The sequence below is a fragment of the Crocuta crocuta genome, unplaced genomic scaffold (assembly GCF_008692635.1).
Source record: "Crocuta crocuta isolate KB4526 unplaced genomic scaffold, BGI_CrCroc_1.0 scaffold65, whole genome shotgun sequence".
NCBI lineage: Eukaryota > Metazoa > Chordata > Mammalia > Carnivora > Hyaenidae > Crocuta > Crocuta crocuta.
In genome coordinates this window covers 3,383,277-3,409,478 of record NW_027530683.1, presented here as the reverse complement: position 1 = coordinate 3,409,478, position 26,202 = coordinate 3,383,277, and the positions used below count along the sequence as shown (strand labels likewise).

At 34.1% G+C, this 26,202-nt stretch overlaps 1 protein-coding gene across 6 annotated transcripts in view; it reads right to left on the bottom strand.

The window, feature by feature from the left end:
• RALGAPA1 (Ral GTPase activating protein catalytic subunit alpha 1) overlaps positions 1–26,202 on the bottom strand; it is a 259,411-nt gene that overhangs the window by 153,006 nt on the left and 80,203 nt on the right. For 4 of the 6 annotated variants that reach the window (XM_077769217.1, XM_077769211.1, XM_077769212.1 and 1 more), the window contains exons 12-16: positions 21,265–21,402; positions 16,532–16,680; positions 14,747–14,876; positions 12,570–12,807; positions 11,043–11,204 (exon numbers count right to left, since the gene is read on the bottom strand). In XM_077769217.1, the coding sequence (XP_077625343.1) occupies positions 11,043–11,204; positions 12,570–12,807; positions 14,747–14,876; positions 16,532–16,680; positions 21,265–21,402 (817 nt within the window). Of the gene's footprint in view, positions 1–5,836; positions 5,978–11,042; positions 11,205–12,569; positions 12,808–14,746; positions 14,877–16,531; positions 16,681–21,264; positions 21,403–26,202 lie in introns of all 6 variants that reach the window. The other 2 variants (XM_077769216.1, XM_077769215.1) reach the window with 1 other exon arrangement.

The window sequence follows — 26,202 nt, the reverse complement described above, 5'->3', positions numbered from 1 at the left end:
GTCTAATAAAAAATATCTTTTTTAAGACTGGAGGTTCATTTTATAGGTAACTCAAAGCAGTATCTATATCACAAAATCAAATGGAAAAACTGTTTATGCTGATGTTTTGTTGCAACTATGAGTGTTATCTAATTGTTTATATTTTGGTCATTGATGGTGTAAGGAAATGCTAGTGATTTTTCTAAGTTATCCTTGTATTTGTCAACTTTGCTGAACTTTTATAGATTCTAACAGTTGTTATCATCTTTGTTTTCCTAGTCATTAAATCAGGACGGCTCTTTCTGATACCTAAATCTGATAATCCTTTTGCTCAGAGAAATTAATAAAAGAAATTTTAATTCATAGACACACACACACACACACACAAATACAAGCAACAAATCAACTTCAAAAAATTAATTTTAATTTTAGACCACTAAAATTTAAACCACTAATCTATCTTCTACTCTTTCATCCTAATATTGTTTGCCTTACTCTTAAACTTTGGAAATAGACAAATGACCAATACATTTTTTTATATTAAGAAAATTACACTGTTTTGTTTATGAACATGTTATATAATGCCATTTTAAGATAGCTTCAAATTTTTGAGATGTACTTTTAAAAAAATTAACACAAATTATTTCAGCAAAAACAAAACAAAACAAATTTGACTTAGAATTATGCTAGAACCAGCAGATTACAGGTGGAAAATCTGTAAAAGATTACTATCACCTATTGATAAGAAAGAAATTCCTTGATTGTGTAAAGAAGGGCCAACTTGTTTGGTAGAGGTGGAAAAGTATCCTGATTAGGTAGAATTTAGGAACAAGATGGGACATGAGAGATACCATCTTCTTTCTCCTGATACTCAGAAAATAGAAGTAGAAAGATCAAAATATTTTGCTCAACAGAGCTCAATTCAAATAATGAAGAACTGTTAAATTTTAGCAGCCTGTGTAATATGGCCTAGACAGACTAAAGTCCTAACAGCAAAAAGTATGACAAACAAGTTAGCAATTTTGAGAACTCATTAGAAGAAAGTAGGTCTGTAAACCTAATTTCCGGGTGAGAATCCCATACTACTGAATTAGAAAATAATAAGAAACAGTTGCAAAAGTATAAAGAAAGTGAGGTGCTCCATCCTGCTTGTTTTTTAAATTCCTTCTTTCATTAAAGTATTATTTTTGGCAATAAAACCTAATTTGCTCAAGAGCAATTACTGAGATTTCTGGCTTCTCTCTAATCGATTTATCAGGAAAATACAGACTGTTTAGCCAAGCTACCAAATGCTTAAAAGTATAACTTGGTGTAAGAATAAAGGACAGGGAGAGCATGCTTGCCTAGACACCTGTATTACTTGTAGAGCTTTAAAAAAAATATTGTTAAATGCTTGTGCAACCCCCCACCATATTATATCAAAACCTGAGGCAGATGCCTGGGAAAAAATATGATTTCAATTGTTACACATGAGTCTGTTGTTAAGAAATAAAGAGAATGATATACATCAAATGCCTTTGAACTAGTCCCCATAGCTTAAGAAAAACTCTTCAAGGATACTCAGCTATACAACTAGTTTAGTTTACATAAAGCTATACCATATAGCATCACACAACCGTGAAGGAAAAATGGACATCTAAACAAGAATACTGGAGAAGAAAAAAGGGCTGGATGGAGTTAGGGTACTTTGAAAACTGATGGTCCATTTTAAAAAACCTTAGTGTTAAAAATAAAAGGAATTAAAGAGTTTCCTTTTACCCTCATAAGTACTCAAGAGTATCAGGTAAATATTTTTCCAGAGATCTCTACTTCTAACCAAGAACTAGAGTCACTGTCTGTAAGTATTTTCATTGTTATTTGGTGAAGCAGTTATAGAAACCTCAACTCCTGACCTTAAATGATGTGCCCAGGAAATTTTTTGAGTTCATGAAGCCTGCTCATATGAGGGAGAGATATAAAACTAAAAAAAACTTTTTTCCTCAAGGCGTCTGGGTGGCTCAGTCGGTTAGCCCAACACTGGGTTTCTCCTCAGCTCATGATCTCATGGTTCAGGAGTTTGATACCCGCATCAGACTCCTGCTGCTGGTGTGTAGCCTGCTTGGGATTCTCTCTTTCTGCACCCCCTCCCAACTCTCTCTCTCTAATAAATAAACTTTTAAAAAACACACCTTTTTCCCTATGTAGTTCACTTTCCTTATTAATTCTTTCTGTACATTAAGCTATTCTTTTTTTTTTTTAATGAAGTATTCTTTTTTATTTTAGAGAGAGTGCAGGAGCATGTGGGAGTTGGGGGGGAAGGGGAAGGAAAGGAGGGAGAGGGAGAAGGAAGGGAGGGGAGAGGATAGGAAGGGGAGGGGAGGGGGATGGGAGGGAGAGAGAATATCAAGCAGGTTCCATGCTCAGCACTGAGCCTGAGACAGGTTCTCATCTCATCACCCGGGGATCATAACCTGAGCCGAAATTAAGAGTCAGATGATGGTTAAGTGACTGAGCCACCTAGGTACCCCTGTACATTAAACTATTCTACAGTAAAATTTACTCAAAACCTTGGAAGGAAACACAAGTAAACTGCTTGAGAATCTAAGACTGTGACAATCTTTAAAGTTTAGCACTATTTTTTAAAAAAAAAATCTCATTTTGAACCACTTTTTTCTTTCCCTATCTCTCTCCATCACTGTTCCACCTCCTTACCTGCCTCAGTACACCTAACACCCTAGAAGCAAATGCTTAGGCCTTCAATTTGTCTCCAACATTCAGAGGCAATGAAAAAAATCCAACAATTCAGATTTCTATTATATAAGTTTATATAAGAATAATCCTATCCAATTTTCATAGCTAATTTTTAAATTTATAAGGTTAGTTCAATGCTTCAAAATTTGTTCTCTCTGAAACCGTAATACTACAGAACCTCAATATGTGTACCTGGAAAAGTTCTCCATGCTTATAGAAGTTTGAGAAATAAATAGGGGTGCGTGCGTGTGTGTGTGTGTGTGTCCATGCATCTCTTAAAAAGACTGACTTTTGGGGGCCTTTAATATACTGATATACACGATAAATCTTTAATCCACTGGATACTTATTAACATCTCCTGGACATGGTTGTAAATTCATACAATCAACATGGAATATGCTGAATTCATTCACAAGTTATTTATCAGTTTTTGCAGCTTCCTATGTTCCTTGCATCTTTTAAGTCTTAAAAGAAAAAGATTTTTATTTAAAATAACTAAGTCTAGGGGCGCGTGGGTGGCTTAGTCGGTTAAGCGTCCGACTTTCGCTTAGGTCATGATCTCGCGGTTCGTGGGTTCGAGCCCCGCGTCGGGCTCTGTGCTGACTGCCAGCTCAGAGCCTGGAGCCTGTTTCAGTCTGTGACTCCCTCTCTCTCTGACCCTCCCCTGCTCACGCTGTCTCTCTCTCTCTCCTAGAAATAAATTAAAATAAAATAAAATAACTAAGTCTAATTATGCTTTTATATCTTATATGTACACGTGCACAAAAAAACTGGAGGCAACTGTATTTTAAGTTATCAATATATAAGTACTTGGAACATTATGTATATTTTCATATACTTTTCTATAATCTGTATTTTTCTGAAATTAACATTATTTTGATAATCAGAGATAAGGTTTGTTTTGGATTTAGTGACTGGTGTCTCACCATGATCGAACTCTTTAAATCCACCACAGAATGCATGTTAACTCAAATGGGGGAAATGAAAGCAACAACAAATAAAACTGCCATTTAGAAAAGTCCTTTCAAACATTCTTCATAAAACACCTCCCCATTAAATCATTAAAAGGTAATCCTTCTGATTTACAAATTTACTGTGAAGCAAGGGGTCTGAAATAAAAACTTATCCTAGTTAAGGCATTACCTTACAACATTTTAAAGGGAACAATCTCACCTTTAGTTAAGCTTTTAAAAAATATTTCAGCACTTAACATGCATATTTGTCAAAATATTATTAGACATATTACAGAATATGTCTAAGTATTTATCAGTGAAGGTATCCTAAACCAGAAAACACAAACATATCACATCCAATACTTGAATATTTATTTTTCTCATTTTTAGAGAAGTAAAATGTTAAACTTTTTTTTTCATTTACAATATTTTCAAAGAATACCCACCACAAGAGTGTCTGTGTATCTACATATATTTAACTCTCAATATGTACCCCCTTGGTTTGTGTGAAATCTGATTTTAATGAGGTTACTGATGATGGAAGGGACTTTGCCTGAAATATTATTTACAAAAATGCACTCTCCCTTGTATAAGCCTTCAATCCATTAGGAACTGAAAGGATGCAGAGATGGGTTGTTTAAAAGAAAAATAAAAAATCAACCTCACCAAAAGAGGCAATGTCAGCAACACTCAAAAGAGTGATAAGAGGGGCGCCTGGGTGGCTTAGTCGGTTAAGTGTCCGACTTTCGCTTGGGTCATGATCTCACGGTTCGTGGGTTCGAGCCCCGCGTCGGGCTCTGTGCTGACTGCCAGCTCAGAGCCTGGAGCCTATTTCAGAGTCTGTGTCTCCCTCTCTCTCTGACCCTCCCCTGCTCATGCTGTCTCTCTCTCTCCTAGAAATAAATAAAAATATTAAAAAACAAAAACAAAAACAAAAAAGAGTGATAAGAAAGTACCCAAGAAAGGGGTGCCTGGGTGGCTCAGTTAGTTAAGGGTCCAACTTTGGCTCAGGTCATGACTTCTTGGTTCCTGAGTTTAAGCCCTGCATTGGGCTCTGTGTGGACAGCTCAGTCTGGAGCCTGCTTCGAACTCTGTGTCTACTTCTCTCTCTCCCCTGTGCTCTCACACTCTCTCTTCAAAAATGAATAAACATTTAAAAAGTTAAAAATAATGGACCTAAGAATGTACAAGTAGTTTTCTTTGAGCTATCACATTTTGCATAGTAATTATTCAACATATTTGGTTCTAAAAAACAAGATATTATATGATTTTATTCACATGAAATTGTTTTCTAAAAAAAACTAAGCTACAGTGATAGAAATCAAAAGTGATTGTGTGGGGAGAAGGGATACTGACTTGAAAGTGTCACTAGGAAATTTGAGGGGTAATGGAAATGTTTTATATTTTGTTTGGAATGATGGCCTATAGGAGTGTGTAGAATTCTCAAAACTCATTGAACTGAACCCAGAATCTATCCATCTTATTACATGTTAATTAAACCTTATTAAAGAACAGACCACCTTGTTCTAGTACTGGGCACCAGGACCTGAAGTAGAACTGGAAGAATGACCGAGTTTTGAGGTTCCTTAAGAATTGGGGCTTCATAGAATGATTTCTTGATATGGTTTAAAAGTGAGTTCTTAGAATTCTATCTACAAGTATACTCTAATATAAATACAAAGATTTATTCCAAAAACAACTCTAAGATTATATACGTTTCTCATTTATTGATTCCCCTTGCTTACTTCCATTACTACAGATAATGGAGACGCATTATTCAAGATTTACCGAATCATTAGTCAAAACAATGGGAAATTAAAAGTCATGGCTCTAATTGTTATCTTCCAAGTCATCTTTAGTCAGACATAATGACATAAATATACATTGCTACTTCTTTTACCAGCTGAGAAGAAAACACTCAAAGGTAAACAAAAAATTTACAACCCAAAAGTTTGGACATTGGCACAGCACTAAACTTAGCACTTCCAGAATGAACTGCAAGGATAGCATTAGAATTCAAATAACTCAAAATGTTGATTTCTCAACCATTTTCCCGATTTCCCACACCACCCCCAAAGAAATTAACTTTGAAGAGTTTATTTGATTAAGCAAAATTTGAAAGCAGGATTAAAAAGTGAAAAAGGTGGTGCAGAAATTAGCAGAGGTGGCACTACCTGAAAGCTCATCAGAAAGGGGAGTGAGAACAATATCAGGCAAGAAGGGTTTGGAAGTATGGATCAGAACAGGAGCACTTTTAGCACTGCGTATATAGGCCGATGGCAGAGCACATTCACCAATGGATCGGCTTCTCATGGCTTTAAAAAAGGAAAAGAAAGAAGTGGGGAAGGAAAAAAGAAGAGTGACTATAATGAAAGGCTTGTGTCACAGAAAAAGCAGCAACAGAGAAAACTAAAAGATACAAAGGAAGGAAATTTTAAATTAAAACATTTCAGCACGGCAAATACTGGCAAGCTGTAAGAAAAGAAACCAGAGAACACATGACATTTCGAATGTAAAGTTTTTGGTGTAAAGCAGGAAAATGCTTCTTTATTAGCAGTTACAAAGATATAGCATTAAAAATCAGCAGACACTTTAAATTAGCACTATGTTCTCAAAACCAAGGGTTGGAAAGTTCATTGAATGGAAACACTAAAAAGAGTCCAACATCATTAGTTCAAAGAAATTTTGGTACTATTTTGGGGCATTTCTTAGAGCTATTCTGAGGCAATTCTGAGCCATTCTTCTTAATGAAGCTGAATTCCAAAAACAAATCATTTCTACTTTCATACTCTTCCCTAACAAAGTTTTGAAGTCACTCATAGGTCATTTTTAGAACATTTTATAATCTAAAGGACTGAATCTCATGGTTACTGTTCAATCTTGGTAGGAAAAGAATGCTTACTCAAATCAGTGTCTCTTATTTATATTAAAGTGTAACAGCATAATTTAAATTTTTAAGTAGAAATTTATACAGAAAAATGATTTTGCAATCTGGATGAAAAACAAGTTACTGAGGAAAAAAAACAAGTTTGTGGTAATTTGAATCTTAAGCATACAATATAAAAACTTTAAAGATAAAGTTCTTAAAGATAACTTAAAAACTGGACTACTTTTCAAAAATTACATTTGTAGTTGTATTTGGTACTCTCTTCTAAGGAGTCGCCAGTTCATAAAATTAAAAACAGATTTTAGCAGACTCAAAAATAAATTTAACAATCAAGTTTATACTTTCCAAACATGTTTTTAACTTTCAGTTTAGGGATTCCTAACAAATGACATTACATACACTGCTATGTATGAATAGAGGACTAAAAAGAAACAATGCTGCATAATATCCAGTATAATAGTGATGGTAAAAAAAAAAAATTTGAACATTTATATCATTTCAAAATCTTGGGTTTCCTGACTACTGGAAACTCTTGGTTCCCTGATGCCTAAATTCCTTAGTCTGTCACACAAGGCGTATGTGACCTTGTACTAACTATACTAACCACTGTCACTGCAACTCCTCTTTTCTGTTCTCACATGCTGCTGCCAGAGATTTTTATACTGTTCCCTGAAATTTTCATGCTCTTTCACAACAGCATGGCTTTGTGAGTTCATATTATCCTTGGTCTTCTTTTCCTCCTGATACTCCTTACTCAAAACGTCATCTCATCTGTGAAGCTTTTCTGACTCTCCCACATAATTAACTTACAAGCAATATAGCAACGAACAAAACAATTAAGAATCCCTGCTTTTGCAAACCTTACAATCTATTTTTAGTGGATTTATGTCTTTTTATGTCAGCCTCCCAACTTTTCAAACACACAGCCATATCCTCTTATCTTTATAATCGTAGCGCTTGGCACGGAGGAGCTCAACAAAGCTTTACTGAATGAATACTTGTATTTGGGGAGTCCAGCATAATTATATGAAAAACACGTTTCAGTTGTAAACATATAGAGGAGAAAATCAAAGTATTTACAGAAAACTAAATATATGTCATAGTTTACACATTTTTTTCAAAAACTTTATTAATATTGGCAAAATAAAGATTCTTTAAGAGAAGCTTTTAGGTAAATTTATGTGAAGCAAAACATGAAGGAGTGGATTATATTAATGACAACAATCTGCCTTCAGTATATGGCTTGTCGTGTAATATATTAAAGATAACTGTATTCTGGGGCGCCTGGGTGGCCCAGTCTGTTGAGCGTCCAACTTTCGCTCAGGTCATGATCTCACAATTTGTGAATTTGAACCCTGTATCAGGCTCTGTAGCATGGAACCTGCTTCAGATCTCGGTCTCCCTCTCTCTCTCTGCACCTCCCCTGCTCTCTTTCTCTCAAAAATAAACACTAAAAAAAAAAAAAAAGTAACTATTTTAGAATTGAACTCACATACAAAATGTCAGAATCTCACCCTATTTGTGTTTTCCCACTTGTTTCTTCTTATGAAAGTGACCCACAATTTTACAATCTAGTGTGAAACATAGCTATGTGGACTTCAAGATAATCATTCATTCAACCTTACTAGAGCAAAGAAACATAGGCAAAATATGAAGTGCCGCTTATTAACAGCAAAGGTTAAAATACCATCCACAATTATAATCAGATGTGACTTCTAGAGATACTTATTTTAAAACTACATTGAATCTTTCAAAAATCATTTGATTCAATTTTCAATTCCACAGAAGAATTACAAGTTTTCTTCTATTTTTTCCCTTGAGTTAGATAATTCCTTGGAGATAACAATTCCTCCTGTTCTTTCTTTCCTATCACTAACTTGAAGAGCCTGAGCATTTCCCTTGGAACTTTCTATAATCCCAGTGGTTTAAGTATGGTATGATCCTGAATGAATTCTATACAAATGTACCCCTCTATTTTTCATTATACTGTAGGTCTTTATACATACCTAGAATTTTGTCTAGTGTCTCACAACTGTGTCACCTGCACTATAGAAAATTACTTAAAATGAATTAGCTACTGAGATTTTGAGGGATTTACTAATCCAAATCTTAAGTCAGAAATCTCTATAAAGCCACTGAAATTCCAACTGCCACATACATTCCTAAGCCACACGCATGAGGGATTTTAAATCTGTAATATGTGTCTCATGTAGATGAAAAGGCAATATGAAAAATACAACACCAAAAAGTAGAAAGAAATTTTCAAACATATAAGCTGTCAGTTTTTGAACATTTCTGATCTTTATCCCTCTCAAAAAGTTGAATACAAAAGAAAAATAGACACATTCCACATAAATTCATCTTGGATCATAAAATATACACATTATGTCAAAAGCTGTGACCTTCACTCGAGAGTTCCCATGCATCGTAAGAAATTCATGAACAGCAAATGTAACAAATCACTAAAAGCACACAAACACAAAATAAATAGGAGGAAGGCCTTTTCTCACTTCTAAAATGTAACACATATTTCTCCATATTTATAACTAAATAAAATTCACATCATACATACATACATACATCTATCCACTGGCAGAAATACCTTTGTAAGTGCCCAAACTTAGGCCCAATGTTAAAATAAACATAAACCAAGAGGAAAATCTGAAAACAGAAACAGTGATATATTTGTTCTAATAGTTGAATACCAGCTCCTAAATCATAACTGTAAACAAGTTATTACTTCTCACAAACGTATTCTAAAGTAAGTCCTAAATTCACTGCATCCTTTAATGTGTTGGCATAAGCAAAACCTTATAGGAGGAGTCATGAGGGACTTATTAAAATGTATAACTCTAACAGAAATTTAATTTTTAACTGTGTACATTCACTATGAACATAAAAAAATATTTTTAAGAAAATATTATCCAAACACTATTCTAAGTAACCTGCTGCCCTTTTCAGCATTCTCCAACTTCATAAAGGCACCTTTCTTAACACAATTTTTAATGCTTTAACTTTTTACTAAGGTTGTTTTGCCATAGGTACCAGAAAGTATGCATAGTCAGGTATGAATTTAAGATGAATATTTCATTCATTATATGCTCTTCAAAGATTAGAAATATGCCAACATGTTAATGATTATCTCATTGATGCTTCCTAAACTTTATATTCCACAGTAAGCATAAATTACTACTATAACATGAAAAATTATATAAGAACTTTAAAAAAAAGATACAGGTTTTAAGTAAAACAGTAGAATTTTAAATTTAAAAGAACAATTCTGTCCTAAACAATACACAAATATTTTCATAACATGTGACATTAATATAAAATGAAGACAGTTCAGATGTAATCAGTATCTTCCTGAGAATCTCAAAGTGATTCTACCACCAAAACTTAAAATATCCTATCAATTTTGATTCATCAATATCCTTTTTCCTTGTATCATGTTTTATTCTTCTTGCTTGACAATTAATATAATTCTATACTTATTTTATAGACAGAAAACAATTGTGAAAATATAATTCTTTTAAAGGATTTAACATTAATCATGATTTTTAATTATTTTAACTTTCTTTAAAATTGTTTTTCACTGATTACCATAAATATAGACACATTTCCACAAAAAATGCTCCTGCCATAAAAATCATGTACTATAAAGCCTAAAGTAACTTCAAGCAATTTTGTTTCAGACACATAAGGTAAAGAAAGCCTAGAAAGGTCAGTAAATTGTTTAAGGTTATCTAGCTATTCAGTGATGAAAGAGAGTGAAAAAAGAGATTAGCACAAAGCCTGCTGGCCTGCTTATTTTTCAGTGCAGCACTCTACTACAATTCAGACCTAGTTATAAGTCTCTGAGAGGAAAAGGAGTAAGATGGTAGCTAGGTCCAGAGTATACTGAGTGATCCTACATCCAGAAATTCTTCCCATCGTTGCTCCTTTGCTGCTGTTTCCAAGATTACAAAACTTTCTTCCATGTCTGTTAAGAGCTGCAAGGAACCTTGCAACAGACTCTACCTTGGTCATAGCCATCTGCAAGTAGAGAGCATGAATTCCTAGTTGAAGGTTTGTGAAGCCAATCTAATTATATAATTGTAACACTGAAAATTAGCTACCCTGGTTTTCCATGATTGTGAGTATATTCGCTTAGTAGAAACTATAGCAGTTAATGCATGAGTTCTCTAAAGTGAACCACAGTTCTACTTCTTCAATTCTGCAAAATAAGAGTTTAAAATTACTGATACCTACAGTAAAATAAACTACATGAAAACGATAATGTAAGAGAGATCTTAATAGGATAAAGGAATAACACAGCATGTCATCAGACTCTAAGTACTACTGAAAAAAAGGTTTTGCTATAGAAGTTTCTCCTTTAACAGTAAGAGTTAACTGTTAAGAAAACTATATTTACATACATTGTTACTAAGGACTATAAACATATTGCCCTATACAATTCTCATTACTTTAAAGAGAAATAATTTCCAAATACATACCAACAGTTTTTTGCCGTACTATACTCCTTGCCTTCTCAGTTCCTGGGGAACCGGTGGTTGTTGCACTTCTCTGTCTCATTGGGGCTTGGCCAGGCTGATCACGACTCCATCCTCTAGAAAATGACTTGTCAACTGAAACTTTCTGAAATTCATGTCCAACTCCTAGAAATGTAGATTTTCCACTCTCAGTATTCTGTCACCTGATCAATAATCTCTTCACATTATATAGGCTACCTTGCCTCAGATTCTCAGGTTTACTCATATTGTATTATAAAGTATCAAGTTAAATGCTTGCGTGCTGAGATCTGTATGATGAAAACAATAGAAAACTTATGAAGGAAATTGAAGAAGACGCAAAGAAATGGAAAAACATTCCATGCTCATGGATAGGAAGAATAAATATAGTTAAGATGTCATTACTACCCAAAGCACTCTACACATTCAATGCAATTCCAATCAAAATTGCACCAGCATACTTCTCAAAACTAGAACAAACTATCCTAAAATTTGTATGGAACCACAAAAGACCCCGAATAGCCAAAGTAATACTGAAAAATAAAACCAAAATGGGAGGTATCACCATCCCAGACTTTAGCCTCTACTACAAAGCTGTCATCATCNATAAAGGCTTGTGTGCTGTTAACGCTTTTTTGAACTTCATTTTAGGTAGAAATCACATTCCAAAGCCGATACAGAATTCTAAAAATACACCATCAAAAATAAACTATTATTAAATCCTCTGCCATTCACTTGGCTCCATTAAAAAAGAAACTTTTGGACAAGCAAGAAATGAGCTAACCAAAAGCCATCCTGTGGTGGAAGTTACTAAATCTCTTATCTGCCAATAATAGTCCCTTGGGAAATAAACAGTCCCGGAAAAAGTAGTTTGGTCACATAATTAACTACCATGGGCTACTGTTAAATATGAAATGTGACTCAGATATAATCTCTAGTTAGCAACTAATTATTAAGAATGAAAAATACTAACACATCCAAGGAAAATGAAAATACGTATCAATGACAGAATCACTATGTCACTGTCCCTCTCCTTCTTTTTAACACTCACAAGATACATAATCTACATTTAGGGAATGTTTGCTTTTAGTTAAAACTAAGAAAATGCTTTCAAAAGAATTTTACAAGTAATTCTTTTAAAATAGAGTAATATAAAATCATCTTCTAAATTCTAACAAAAAAATCCCGTATGATAAAAAGGGAAAGTATTTTGGTTAACTATTAATAATATAAAATATTTAAGATTCAGAATTATTTATTTAAATTTTAGCATGTATACAGAACACTTTACTTCTCATCAAAATTAGTAATGATTTTAAGGTTCTTCAAGAAAAATTACAAGGCACCTACATGTTTTATTGTTGAAAAGTTTTGATCTTCTGGCCAAATACAAGATGGAATAGTTCAGAGAAGACATGACTTTTTTATCTTCACCCATCTCCCTGGCTTGATTTTCCCAGACCAAATTATTTAAACAAATTTATGTGGAACATCTCTGTGGACAACTCTTACCTTTCCCTTTGTGCTTTTTTTGTTTCTGTTCACTCAGCTTATCCAATGGTAAATCACTGAGATCCAAACTGTATAAATTTCTAGCTAAAACTTTAGTTAGTGTTTCCATAGTCAGTGACCACTCAGTGGCTAACTCCTCCCAATAGGTCAACGATGATAATACTGAGAGTAAGTCATCCCACAGTTCTCGAGAGATGTACACATTTAGATTTGCTTTGATCCAGGCAACTATAAGAGTCTATAAAGACAAATAAATAACCATGAAATATGTTCAAATTCATATATTCAATTATAAAAAAATTACCTAAAAACAAGTAGAAGTCTAAACCACATAATACCCATGACACCCTTTCTTGGTACATGATACTTATAAAAGTAATTCATGTAATCATTAGCATCTACTATTAATTTCATTTCCCCAACAACTGCCAACTCCCAACATTCTAGCAATTAGGGCAAGTTATCAAAACTGAAAAGAAATATCCCTTAAATTGTAACTATCCTTCATGCTGTATTACATTAATATTAAATAAAATAAATGCTGCTTAAAAAGAGATAGCCTCCATACTACTATGTGTTGAAATTATTGACTAGTTAATAGTTACTGAGCTAAACTAACCAAAACCTACAGTCTCAAATTGAAAATGAAAATCAGTATATAACTTGGATATTCTAAAACAAATAAATTATTAGAGATATACTTAATGTAATGTTTCTGGAAAGTTTTATACTAAAAAACTCACATAAATTTACACATTAAATATAAGATGAACATGAGCAGAGCTTATAGTGAAGTATTAACTAGTAATTCTCCATTCTATCTTTAAACATTCGCACCACAATAAAGTTATTCCACATAGCAAGCTAAGATAGTCTTCCTATAGCTTTCAACATTAGTTTAGTTCTAACAATCGGGAAATCTTTTTAAAAAGGACTAATGAAGGGGGCGCCTGGGTGGCTCAGTAGGTTAAGCATCTGACTTTCAGCTCAGGTCTTGATCTCATAGCTCGATTCATGAGTTCAAGCCCCACATCGGCCTCTCTGCCATCAGTGTAGAACCTGCTTCGGATCCTCTATCTCCCTCTCTCTCTGCCCCTCCCCACTTGCTCAATTCCACTCTCTCTCAAAAATGAACATTAAAAAAAGGGGGTGGAATGAAGTTAAGAAGAGTTTAGATAATAAATATAACTGGTTTCAAAAGATTACTCATTACCTGCATAAAATTTTAGGCAAATGAACACATTAAAAAAATAATAATAATTCAAATGACTATGTTTACGGACAAGAATTAGATCTGAGATACCTTTTTATCTCTGGCATCAAGAACCATTTTATCCATGTATTTGTACATCTTAAGAATATATTATTCTGCTATTTTCCAAAGAATCCATTTAAAGTCAGTACTCTACCCTCAGGTTGGAAAACACAATATGTAATTCTTATTTAATCAAACTACCACTGATATTTAAGATAAGGAAGCAAATAAAGTCTTTTTTATTATTTTTTTTATAGTTTTATGTTTGAGACAGAGAGAGACAGAGCATGAGCAGGGGAGGGGCAGAGAGAGAGGGAGACACAGAATCTGAAACAGGCCCCAGGCTCTGAGCTGCCTGCACAGAACCCGATGCGGGGCTCGAACCCATAAACTGCGAGATCATGACCTGAGCCGAAGTCGGACGCTTAACCGACTGAGCCACTCAGGCACTCCAGAAGTGAATAAAGTCTTATAGAAACAGAAGATAAGAAAGAATCTTTATTATAAACTACTTTTTCACTACTACAGAACAACTTAAAAGAAAGTTTTGTTTTTCTAACAATGCCAGAGACTCAGAAACTCATAAAGCAAACAGTCAGGCCATTACTCATGAAGCTCTCTGGCAGCTTTTTGCAAGTATTGAAGTATGCAGCACAAGAGAAAAAGTTAAGTATCTTCAGCCTGTTTCAATGCTTTTTCACAAACTTGATATTTCCTTCACTCTGATATAGGTTTTAAGTTTCTATGTATGGCAAATAACCTATTTAGATAAGCAATTTTTAATTTAGTTCTATAAAATATCCTTTATTATATGAAATGATTTTTAAAGCTTTTTTCTCCCAAGAAACAAGTTCAGGGCTCAATGAATCTTATAAAAATACATATCTGTCCATCTATCTGTCTACTTATTTATTTTTATTGCCTGGAAAAGTGGTCCTGCAAGTCGACCTGCCAAGGTCATATTTTTTTTCCCCTGGAACTGCAGAAAAGCTTGTGATGGCATCTTCAGTACAGACTCCGTGACTCTGAGCAACACAAGCAGCATCTGTTCCCTTAAAGTAAAAAAATTAATTAATGTTTCCTTTTTGAATATGTTTGTTTCTGGTTAACGAATAATTTAAAACTAATATTTATTATAAAATGTATAATCTTTCAATAACTCAAATATCAAATCTTTCAAATTTTCAGAATTCTTTAAATATTAAAATTAAAAATCCCATTTTATTAACTATACCAGCCATTTTAAAACCATTTTTCATTCATAAAATCCTCTCATCAAATAAGCTGATGAACTGGAGGTGAGAATGTGGAGACAGCTGCCATCCCCCAACCCACAAAAATGGAGTAATGAATGACTTTAGGGAGCGGTATGAAAAACACTCCTCTCTATATACTATATAGTTCTGCCTTGATATCTATTCATCTACTCCATCTTTATAATATGGAGAACAAGCACACATCTAGAAGTGTACCAGGAACAATGTCAAAAACTATAACATTTCAAGATTAATAGATCACAGTGATTCTGACAAGTAATCAAGGACCATCAACTCTATTGCCCCTTTCCATCCTTTTTAGTTTGGCCATTTTAAACCCTTTATTCTTGTTGTGTACTCCAAGTCAAGCCTATCCTAATATTTTCTCTACCTCGCCTCTTTCTCCTAGATGCTTATTAAGACCATAAAACTACCTTATTTGTACCTGATAATTTGGAAACTGATTCAATCACATGTGAAAAAGGGTATTTCAGTTTGGATATACAGCCAGGTTAATGGTCCAACCCCCTATCACAGCCTCCTCTTTGGTTTGTTTGCAAGCCCATTTCAGGCATAGCAATATGTGGGACAGTCTGTGTGAGAAATGTGGCAGAGGCAGCAAGAGATCACAGATCCAGATTCGTAATTTTTCTGGGAAAGGAGGGCAGAATCAGAAAAGTATCACTCAATGAAAAATACCCTAAATTTATTAACAAATAAATATATACATTCATTCATAAGACAGAAGTCAAAGCTGCCACATTTGTAATCTTTGGCTTCTAGCTTAGCTGTATGAAATGCAAAGCTATTTGAAATCAACTACATATGCAATAAAGTATACATTTTCCAAATAAATCTTACATGATTTGTGGTCAAATCAACACTCACTCATCTATAACCTTTTACTTTGTTAATAATAATGATTTTAATTCATAAAATCTTGAAATTCAATGTAAATATGTGAGTAATCTCTCATAATACTATCACTTCTAGGGAACTCATTAAAAAAAATTTTTTAATTCCAAAATCCTGTTACATATAGCAGGCCTCTCACTTTAACCTGGCTCAACAGCATTGATAAAAAGTACGTTAAAAAAGAAAGGGGCAGGAGACTAACAAAAGAATGGTCCAAAACAGTACAGTTACTAGTTAATCATATCCTTATTCTTTTATTCACACATGCATAATTTCATTTATTCATGCATGTATTCATTCCTGAGAGTGGTGGTGGGTGGTGTCCACTTTAGAAAAATAATCCAAGAAGGTTGATCAAAAATGTCTGAGATAGAGTGGAAACTAGTGTCATTATAATTATCACATTAAATATGTATTCATTCATTAATAGAAGCCTCTACAATACTGTGACAAGCTCTGCTCACAGACACTATCCCTCTAAAAATTACTATACTCATATACACAATTAAAAAAAATAAAGGATAAATATTTTTTACCAAGTTTTTTTGTCCATTGATACTTGCACAACCATGAACCGATAAATGTTAAGAATGCGTTTACACATATCTGTGTGCTCATCCAGAAGGTTTTTAATTTCATTTGCAGGTTCAAGAAGAAATATGTTCGATGAGTTTATAATAAACACCTAAGACAAAAGAAATAATTAGCTATTCATTATAAAATAGCAAATTTCATATTCAGAGAAAAAAATAAACTCAGATGCTGATCACTGGGTGATCTAGACTATGGGTTAATTCTACCTATTTCTACCCCTAGCTTGACATTTGAACCTTAAACTCATAAAAACAATTCTACTTTTGTGTTTATCTAGACAAATATAAAATCACTACTAGGCACCCAAGAAAAATAAACCAAGTGAAAAAAATAAACCAAGTGAAAAACAGCATTTTTAAAAACTAAGAGCTTTAATATAATAACTCTACTGCTGTCATAAAATGAAACAATAAAAATACAAATAGTTTAGAATAAAAGATGATACCTAAATGAAGAACAATTTTCAGAACACTCTATACTTTCTTTTTGCTTTAGTAATAACAAACTGCATCAATAGATCATATACTCCAGTACTGTTAATGAGGATCCATTAATATATATCTTTATATTATAAAAAAATAAAAAATCTGTTACAATCAAATCATTTATTATATTTTGTTATTGAAAACAAAGTTATTATTATGGTGACAGGTGTGTACAAAGGCTCTTGAGGACACTTTGGAGGTACAGGACATTGTATCTACTGAGAACCTTGAACATTTAGATCTTCTATACCCATAATTCTGATTTAAATCTCCTGGATGAACTACATAATAAAACATAGTTGTAAAATCATGTGAGAAAAGAATATTTAGAGAATAATGGCTCAAGTCAGTTAAGTGGCTGACTTTGGCTCATATCATGATCTCACAGTTTGTGAGTTTGAGCCCCATAACCAGCCTCTGCACTGACAGCTTAGAGCCTGGAGCCTGCTTCAGATTCTGTGTCTCCCTCTCTCTCTGCCCCTCCCGTGCTCACGCTATCTCTCAAAAAATGAATAAATGTTAAAAAAATAAATAAAAAATAAAATAGTGAAGAGATGACTCTAAGTCTATCAACACTGACCAAGAAAAGTGAGAGGCACAAATAAAACTTAGACCTAAAAAAAAAAAAGACATAACTATATATCCAGTAGAGAATTTTAACATGATAGTTTCAATGGATAATTTTATGTGACTAAAACTGAAAAATTTTTAAATGGATTTATTTTGTAGACAAAACATAAATGGCCACAACTAACTCAAGAAGAAACTAAAAAGATGCATACATCAATAATCATGAAAGACCTGGTAATTGAGGTCTCCTTGAATCATCCCTGACCACCAGGCCTAGTAGACACCTTTATCAGCAAAGTTTTGCCCAACAGGGAAGATGATTCCTATTTTAAACAAACTGTTGTAGAGACAAAAATGACAACTACTCAATTAATTTTCATAAAACTATAATCCTGCTCTCAAAAACAAACATGAACTATATAAGAAAAGGAAGAGTCTAATATCAGTGTGCACTTATAGACAAAAGTACTGTGAAAACAACAGCAATTCAAATTGATCAAAGTATCATACATACTTTATGACCAAGTAATATTTACCCCCCAATTTAAGAATATCTGGACATTAGAAAAGTCTATTAACGAAGAATACCCTATCAACAGAATAAAAGGGAAAAAAGGATGATCATCACAGTGTATGCAGAAAAAGCATTTAGCACTTATTCATTGTTTAAAAAAAACAACACACAGTGAACTAAGACAAAAGGTAAAATTCTTTAATCTGAAAAAGAGCACTTATCAAGAACTATAACAAACAATATAACAGCAATTAAATCTGAGAAGTACTGCCAAAAGCCAAGAACAAGACAAAGGTACTCACTATCACCTCACTGTCCTGGAGGACCCAGTAAATGCAAAATGAAAGCTGGAAGGGGGCGGGGAGAGGATAGAAAAGGAATATAAATACGAATGCATTGTAAAAGGAAAAATAAAACCACCAGCAGTAATTTGGGAGAAAAGCAGGCCAGATAAAAGAAAAATCAAGATTAAACGACCTGAGGTGAAAGCCTACCTAGCATATTTAAGAACAGCAAGGACTGTAGATACAGAGTGGAGTGAAGAAGTGGGGAAGCAATTAGGTAATGATGCTGAGAAACAGAACCAAAGCATGTGGGCAGAACTTCTCACACTGCCAGTGGTAAAAGAGTATGTTTTTCTCCTCAAACTTTGTAGACCAACGCTATTGTAAAATACAGTAAGAATGAACTAATAGGAAAAATGATAAGACATATAAAATATAAAAACAAACTTCATCAAAATAAAGAGATATTAAATGACTTAACTCTTATTCTCAATTTTGTAATTATCTTGTGGGTCAGCACTAGGTTTATGGGCCACATTCTGAGAAGCAATGATGTAAACAAAGCCGTAAAGACCATGAGAAAGACTTTTGCTTTTAGGATTAGTGATAATGCAAAGCCAGTGGACAGGTTTGAGTAGAAAAATGACTTAAACTTTACAGTATCCCTCTGGCTACTGTGTTAAGAACATATGGATGTGGGGGTGGGCAAGAGCAAAAGCAAGGATACTGATTAGGAGTTTACTGCAATAATCCAGATGAAAAATGACTGAGGCTTCGACACAAGAGGTACTGTGAGTGTTGAATAGCTATTAGCTATGAATATTCTGCATACATTCTGAAGATGGCCAGGATGTTACCAAATTAGATGTAGGATATAAAAGAGACAGGAAACAAGATAGCTTGAACAACTGGAAAATAAGTGCTATTAACGAGACAAGGAAATCTGTAGGAACAGCAAGCACGTTTGCTGAGCAAGATGAGATGCCAAATTTTAGAAGTGTCAAGTTTGAGATGACTATTAGACATCCAAGTGAAGATGCTACCTTGGCATTTAAATATTTGAGTTCAAGACTCTTAGAGTTCAGACAAGAAGACTCAGACTAGAAACAAAACTGTAGAAGTTGCAGTAAATAGATAACATTTGAAGCCAGAGGAATAGAAGAGATCAAACAAGAGAATAAGTAGAAAGATACAAGAACTGATTCCTGGGCACTTCAATATGACTAGTCAGGGAGATATAAAAACATCAGTAAAGGGGCACCGACTGGATGGCTCAGTCAGTTAAGCGTCCGACTTCGGCTCAGGTCATGATTTCACAGTTCATGAGTCTGAGCCCCACACTGGGCTCTGTGCTGACAGCTCTGAGCCTGGAGCCTGCTTTGGATTCTGTATCTCCCTCTCTCTCTCTGCCCCTCCCTCGTTCATGCTCTGCACACTCTCTCTCTAAAATAAATAAACATTAAAAAAAAAATTTTTTTAATCAGTAAAAAATTCTGAGAAGTGGCCAGTGGGTGAGAAAAACAGGAGGGATGCTACTCTGAAGACCAAGGGAAGAAGTTTTAATAGGGAGGGAATGGTCTATTCTGTCAAATGCTCCTGACAAGTTCAGTAAGATTAGGATTGAAAATGTACATCTGATTCAACAATATGGAGGTCACATGTGGCCTTGATAAGAACAGTCTGATTTAAAAAAATGACTACAAATCAATATGAGAAAGACAACTCAACTGAATAAGGGAAAAAGCATGTAAATAGGCAATTCATAAAAAGATGCTCAATTTCACTGGTGATGAAATTAAATTAAAACAAGGAGGGGCGCCTGGGTGGCTTAGTCGGTTAAGTGTCCGACTTTCGCTTAGGTCATGATCTCGCGGTTCGTGGGTTCGAGCCCCGCGTCGGGCTCTGTGCTGACTGCCGGCTCAGAGCCTGGAGCCTGTTTCAATCTGTGACTCCCTCTCTCTCTGACCCTCCCCTGCTCATGCTGTCTCTGTCTCTCTCTCCTAGAAATAAATAAAACATTAAAAAAAAAAAAAAAAAAAAAAAAAAAAAAATTTTAAATTAAAACAAGGAAACACAAACTTAAAAAAATGAAATAACATTTCACATATATTGAGGCAGCAAAAATTAAAATCTACCTATATAAGAGGAAAGATACAAGGAAAGGAGAACTCACAAACACTACCAAAGGAAATGTAAACTATTATATTCATGTTGGAAGACAATTTGGTACTAACAGTAAAGCTGATAATGTGCAATTCCTTCAACCCAGTAACTTCACTTCTGGGTATACACCCTAGGGAAATTCTCCCACAGAGTGCAAAGCAAAACAAAACAAAACAAAAAACAAAAAACAAAGAAACAAAAACGTATGTAAGAATTCTCAATGCAGTACTATCTGGAATAGTGAGAAATTGGAAACAACTTAAAAAACATCAACAGAGTAAGGAGTTAAGTAAAATGTGAAATAATCATGAATTGCAATACCAGAAAGTAGCTAAAAGGAATGAACTACAGCTGTGTATCAACAACACATCTCAAAAACATGTTTAATACAAAAAGAACATACCAGATGTCAATATACCATAACATAATTTACATAAATATTAAAGCTGTCTAGAAAAACCATATGTAACGTTTATCAATACATATATATGAGGACGCGAAAGTTAAGGAAAAAACAAAATTAATATGTCCGAAGGATAACTGATAAATGATTTTATTAAAAAATTATACTGTACAATGAAGTACTGAAACATATATTTGAAATACTTAATGATTATTTTATTCTATTTTTTTTTTTAAATAACCAAAAAGTAAACCACCTGCAAAACTGCCTGGGTACCAGCTCGTATGTTTTGTTCTGTGGCTTCTTCAGAGGCATTATGAAGAACATCTTGGTAGGTGCCATTTTTTGTCCAAGTGGAATTTCGAACATGATCGGCAGTATCAGTCCCATTTTCCTGAAGAAAAATATCAAGTTTTTCGTATTTCATTAAGAACGCTGCAACAAGGTAGTAAACTAAACTGGAAATTACTCGGTCCTTCTGTTAAGCATCTTCTCAGAACAGACGCTTCATTTGATTACAAAAACAATATATGTTCACTGTGAAAAACGTTCTTCTCATTGACAAAAATATAAAGAAAACAAAAAGTCATCCATAAGCATCAGACAGAAATTTTATCATTTCAGATATAAGAACATTTTTCTACGGATCTAATGTATAAACCTCCCTTCTGTAACTTACACACTTAAGAACAGGATTATATTACAGTTCTGTAAAATATGAATTACATTCTAAAGTAAATGCCAGAATCCAAATAACTTACTTTTTAATATTTTTAAGGTTTATTTATTTTTAAGAGACAGAGAGTGTGAGTGAGGGAGGTGAATAAAGAGAAGGGAGACAGTGATCCAAAGCAGGCTCTGTGCTGACAGCAGTAAGCCCAACGCAGGGCTGAAACCCACAAACCATGAAATCATGACCTGAGCTGAATTCAGATGCTCAACCGATTGAATCGCCCAAGTGACCCTGGAATCCAAGTAACTTAAATAAAACAACAAAAAATAGTTTCTACTTATTTTAAGAGTATTAAAATTCTTATTACCTAAAGGCAGAAGAATATTAGGTACTTCAAACCACTAAGACTACATCTTTCTGCCTGAGTTTTAGCTGTCAAAAGTCTTGGAGACTAAGGAGTTTCTTTTGGCGAAAAGCTACAAAAACAGACATTTCACTCAGTGTTGATCCCTTTTTTTAATTTTTTTAATTTTTATTTATTTATTTTTTAAATATTTTATGTTTATTTTTTATTGAGACAGGGAGAAACAGAGCACAAGTGGGGCAGGGGCAGAGAGAGAGGGAGACACAGAATCCAAAGCAGGCTCCAGGCTGTGAGCTGTCAGCAAAGAGCCCAACATGGGGCTCGAACTCAAACTGTGAGATCAAGACCTGAGCTGAAGTCGGACACTTAACCGACTGAGCCACCCAGGCGCCCCCCCCCCTTTTTTTTTTTAATTTTCTTTATAGTTACTTTCTGCTTTTGGTCATTCCTCAACATCTTCAAATAGTTTGTTATTGTTTTTGAATATTTTGTCTAGAGCTTTATAATTGCAATATGCAGATTTAGTCTAACACAAACTGCTCTGCCATCACCGAAGTACTGGAAACCAGCTGTCTCCATAGCCAACACAATATACCATAGTATATTGTACCCCCCCTTCTCTTTAACCTCCTACTCCTATGATCAGATACCTACTGAACATTTCTTCCTGAATACCTAAACGCACATCCAACTCAAAATACTTTAAAGTTTATTAACCATGTCCTCCTCATTTTTACCAAATGCTCTAGCCACCAAAGTCACCACGACCAAACTTGCATTTTCAAAAACTCCTATTCATGTGTAAATAGCAACTACCCTGTTGCAAAAGAAACAACTTGGGACACCTCCCTATTCCTCATTTCTCTCAGCCAATTATTCATCAAAGCATACTGGTTTTACCACCAAAGCAGCTCCTATCTGTCTTTTCTATTTCCATTGCAATTTCCACTGTCTTGGGGATTTATGTACCTTCTGAATACTGTTAATATTTCCTAACTAGTCTCCTTGCCTCAGGACTGGCCTCCAATCTGTCTTCCATTCTGGGCTTGACATGATCTACTGAAATATGTAACTATCCATGCCATTCTTCTATTCATAATCCTTCAAAGGCTTTCCAGTATCTAGAATGTAATCCAAGTCACTACAATGGCATACAAGTTTCTAAACATATGTGGTATATGTATACACACACACACATACAGTATGTACGTAATGTATATTATGCATATATAATAATATACAGTATATATATTTAGGGTCTCTCACATCTTCGTAGATGCTATTCACACCATGTGGCTCCTTCCCTATTTGTTACCTACACTTCATATCATACTAGCTCCTCCACGAAGCCTTCCCTAAGCCTAAGGAGAGTTAGATATTCCCTATTTCACACTCTAGGATCATAACAATATTCTTTTACAATATTTATTTTGAATGTTTGTCTTCTTGTTAAACCGTAAGTTATGTGAAGGTAGAAAAGATGTCTTTTCATGTTTGTATCTCCAACATTGGTTCTCCATGTGGGCAATACAGTGTTTTATAGGGCGCTCTTGAAGTCTGTTGTCACAGAACGGAGAATACTACTGAGATTTAATAGGATGAGCCAGGGAATGCTAAACACATTACAAGATGCATGACACACCTGCACATACACAAATGGTCTTGTATGCCATGTCTTTTAAATGTCTCACAGATACTAAGTGAATAAAAAAACACAAGGATAATTATCTGAATCTGTAACTTAGCTCTATTTTATAATTAAAACCAAATGTTAAATCATTATTATATATATTAAATTTATCATAAATAAAAATCAGTGAATTATACCTTAAAAAAATCACATCTCTCTTTTTTTTAACTTTATTTGGAGAGGGGGAAAGAGAGTACACGTGCACATACACAGGTGAGGGGCAGAGAGGGATAGAATCCCAAGCAGGCTCTGCTCAGACTTAGCGCTCTAACAAACAAACTGTTGAGATCATGACCAGAGCTGAAATCAAGAGTCAGATGCTTAACCAAATGAACCACCCAGGTCCCCAAATCACATCTCTGAAAACAAAACTAGTTGCTGTATTTGAGTTATCAATAGAACACACCTATGTAACACACCTACATCAGCAGGCTTTTGTGGCTTCCTTCCTTCCTTCTCCCTCCTTTCCACTGTTTATTTAATTAGGCATATACATGTCTTATTTTTTTTTTTATGTATTACTTTTACTTAAAGATAGTTAATGACACAATTAAGGCATAAATTCATGGCAAAAAATTGGGGAAAACAAATTATTTAAATTGATAGGTCTATTTTCTAGATTGATACAAAAATTAAGCATTTTTACTGATGCATAAAAAACAGAACTGTAATTATTTCATATTTACTTGGTTAATTTATTTTCTTCAATATTTCTCAGTTACATTTAGTTACATTTTTCTCTTTTTAGAAGTAGGATGCTCTCTCTATATATTACACATATGCATATATATATATTTCTATATATATTTTTTAATCCCTGCAGAATGTGGCCTATTCATTCATATGTTAATATCCTGTTAATTCCACTGATGAGATTAAATTAACCACCAAGGTAAATAAACATTACCAAATCACTCCTATCCAGATTTAGTAAGATGTATGTCAGTGTCACACTCCAACTTTTTGTTTAGAACCCAGCTTATGACAAGGATTAAAAAACTGAATGACAAGAATTAACTTAGATTTAAAGAATAAATGATACCAGGTACTCAAATTTCACTTCTCCTCTGTCTTCTCTTTTTTCCCCTATGAGTAAACTCCTATCTTATCACAGACAAGCTTACTCTGCAGTTAAGGATTTTTTTTTATGTTGCAATGAGCAACCGTACAAAAATTTCCAGGAAAGAATTCAGAATAGTCTAGTTTGTGGTAAGTACCCAACTCCTAGAATAAGACAGGTTAAGGGAGAATTGTAGTTTTGTAATCAACCTTAAGAAATACATACTATGGGGGTGACTGGGTGGCTCAGTTGGTTAAGAGTCCGACTTCAGCCCAGGTCATAGTTTGTGGGTTCGAGCCCTGCGTCGGGCTCTGTGCTGACAGCAAGCTTAAGAGCCTAGAGCCTGCTTCAGAGTCTGTTATCTCCCTCTCTCTCTGACCCTCCCTTGCTCACGCTCTCAATCTCTCTCTCTCAGAAATAAAAACATTAATAAGTTTAAAAAGTAATATGTACTATGACATTCATTTTTATCTAGTACCACAGTTTTTTTATTACCTTTTTTACTTAAGTATAATTGACATATGATATTTATATAAGTTTCAGGTATACAACATGGTGATTCAACATTTATATACATTATATAATGATCACAATAAGTGCAGTTACCATCTGTTACCTTACAGAGTTATTATAATACTATTAACTATATCCCCTATGCTGTACTTTATATCTCTGTGACTTTATTTTATAATTCGAAGTTCATAGCTCTTAATCTCCTTCACCTATTTGGCTTATCTCTCCCACCCCTTCTCCCTCTGGCAATCACCTGCTGGTTCTCTATATTTATGAGTCTGGTCCTGTTTTATTTCTTCATTTATTTTGTTTTTTAAAATCTACAACTAAGTAAAATCATATGGTATTTCTCTTTCCTTGACCTACTTCACTTAGCATAATACCCTCTGGGTCCATACATGTTGTTGTAAATGGCAAGATTTCACTCTTTTTTAGGTCTAAGAAATATCGTGTGTGTGTGTGTGTGTGTGTGTGTGTAGAGACAGAGAGCACATTTTCTTTATCTATTCATCTACCAACGGACACTTAATTGTTTCCATATCTTGGCTAGTGAAAATGATGCTGCAATGAACAAAGGAGTGCATGTATCTTTTTGAATTAGTGTCTTGATTTGCAATTCCCCTGATGATTAGTGATGTTGAACATCTTTTCAAGTGTCTGTTGGCCCTATATCCTTCTTCAGAAAAATGTCTATTCAGGGTCTCTGTTCATTCTTTAATCAGATTGCTTGGCTGAATAGTATGAGTTCTTTATATAAACCCCTTATTGGGTACATCATTTGCAAATATGTTCCCCCATTCACAAGGATGCAGTTTTGTTTTGCTGATGGTTTTCTTTGCTATGCAAAAGTTTTTTAGTTTAATGTAGTCCCAACCATTTATTTTTGCTTTTGTT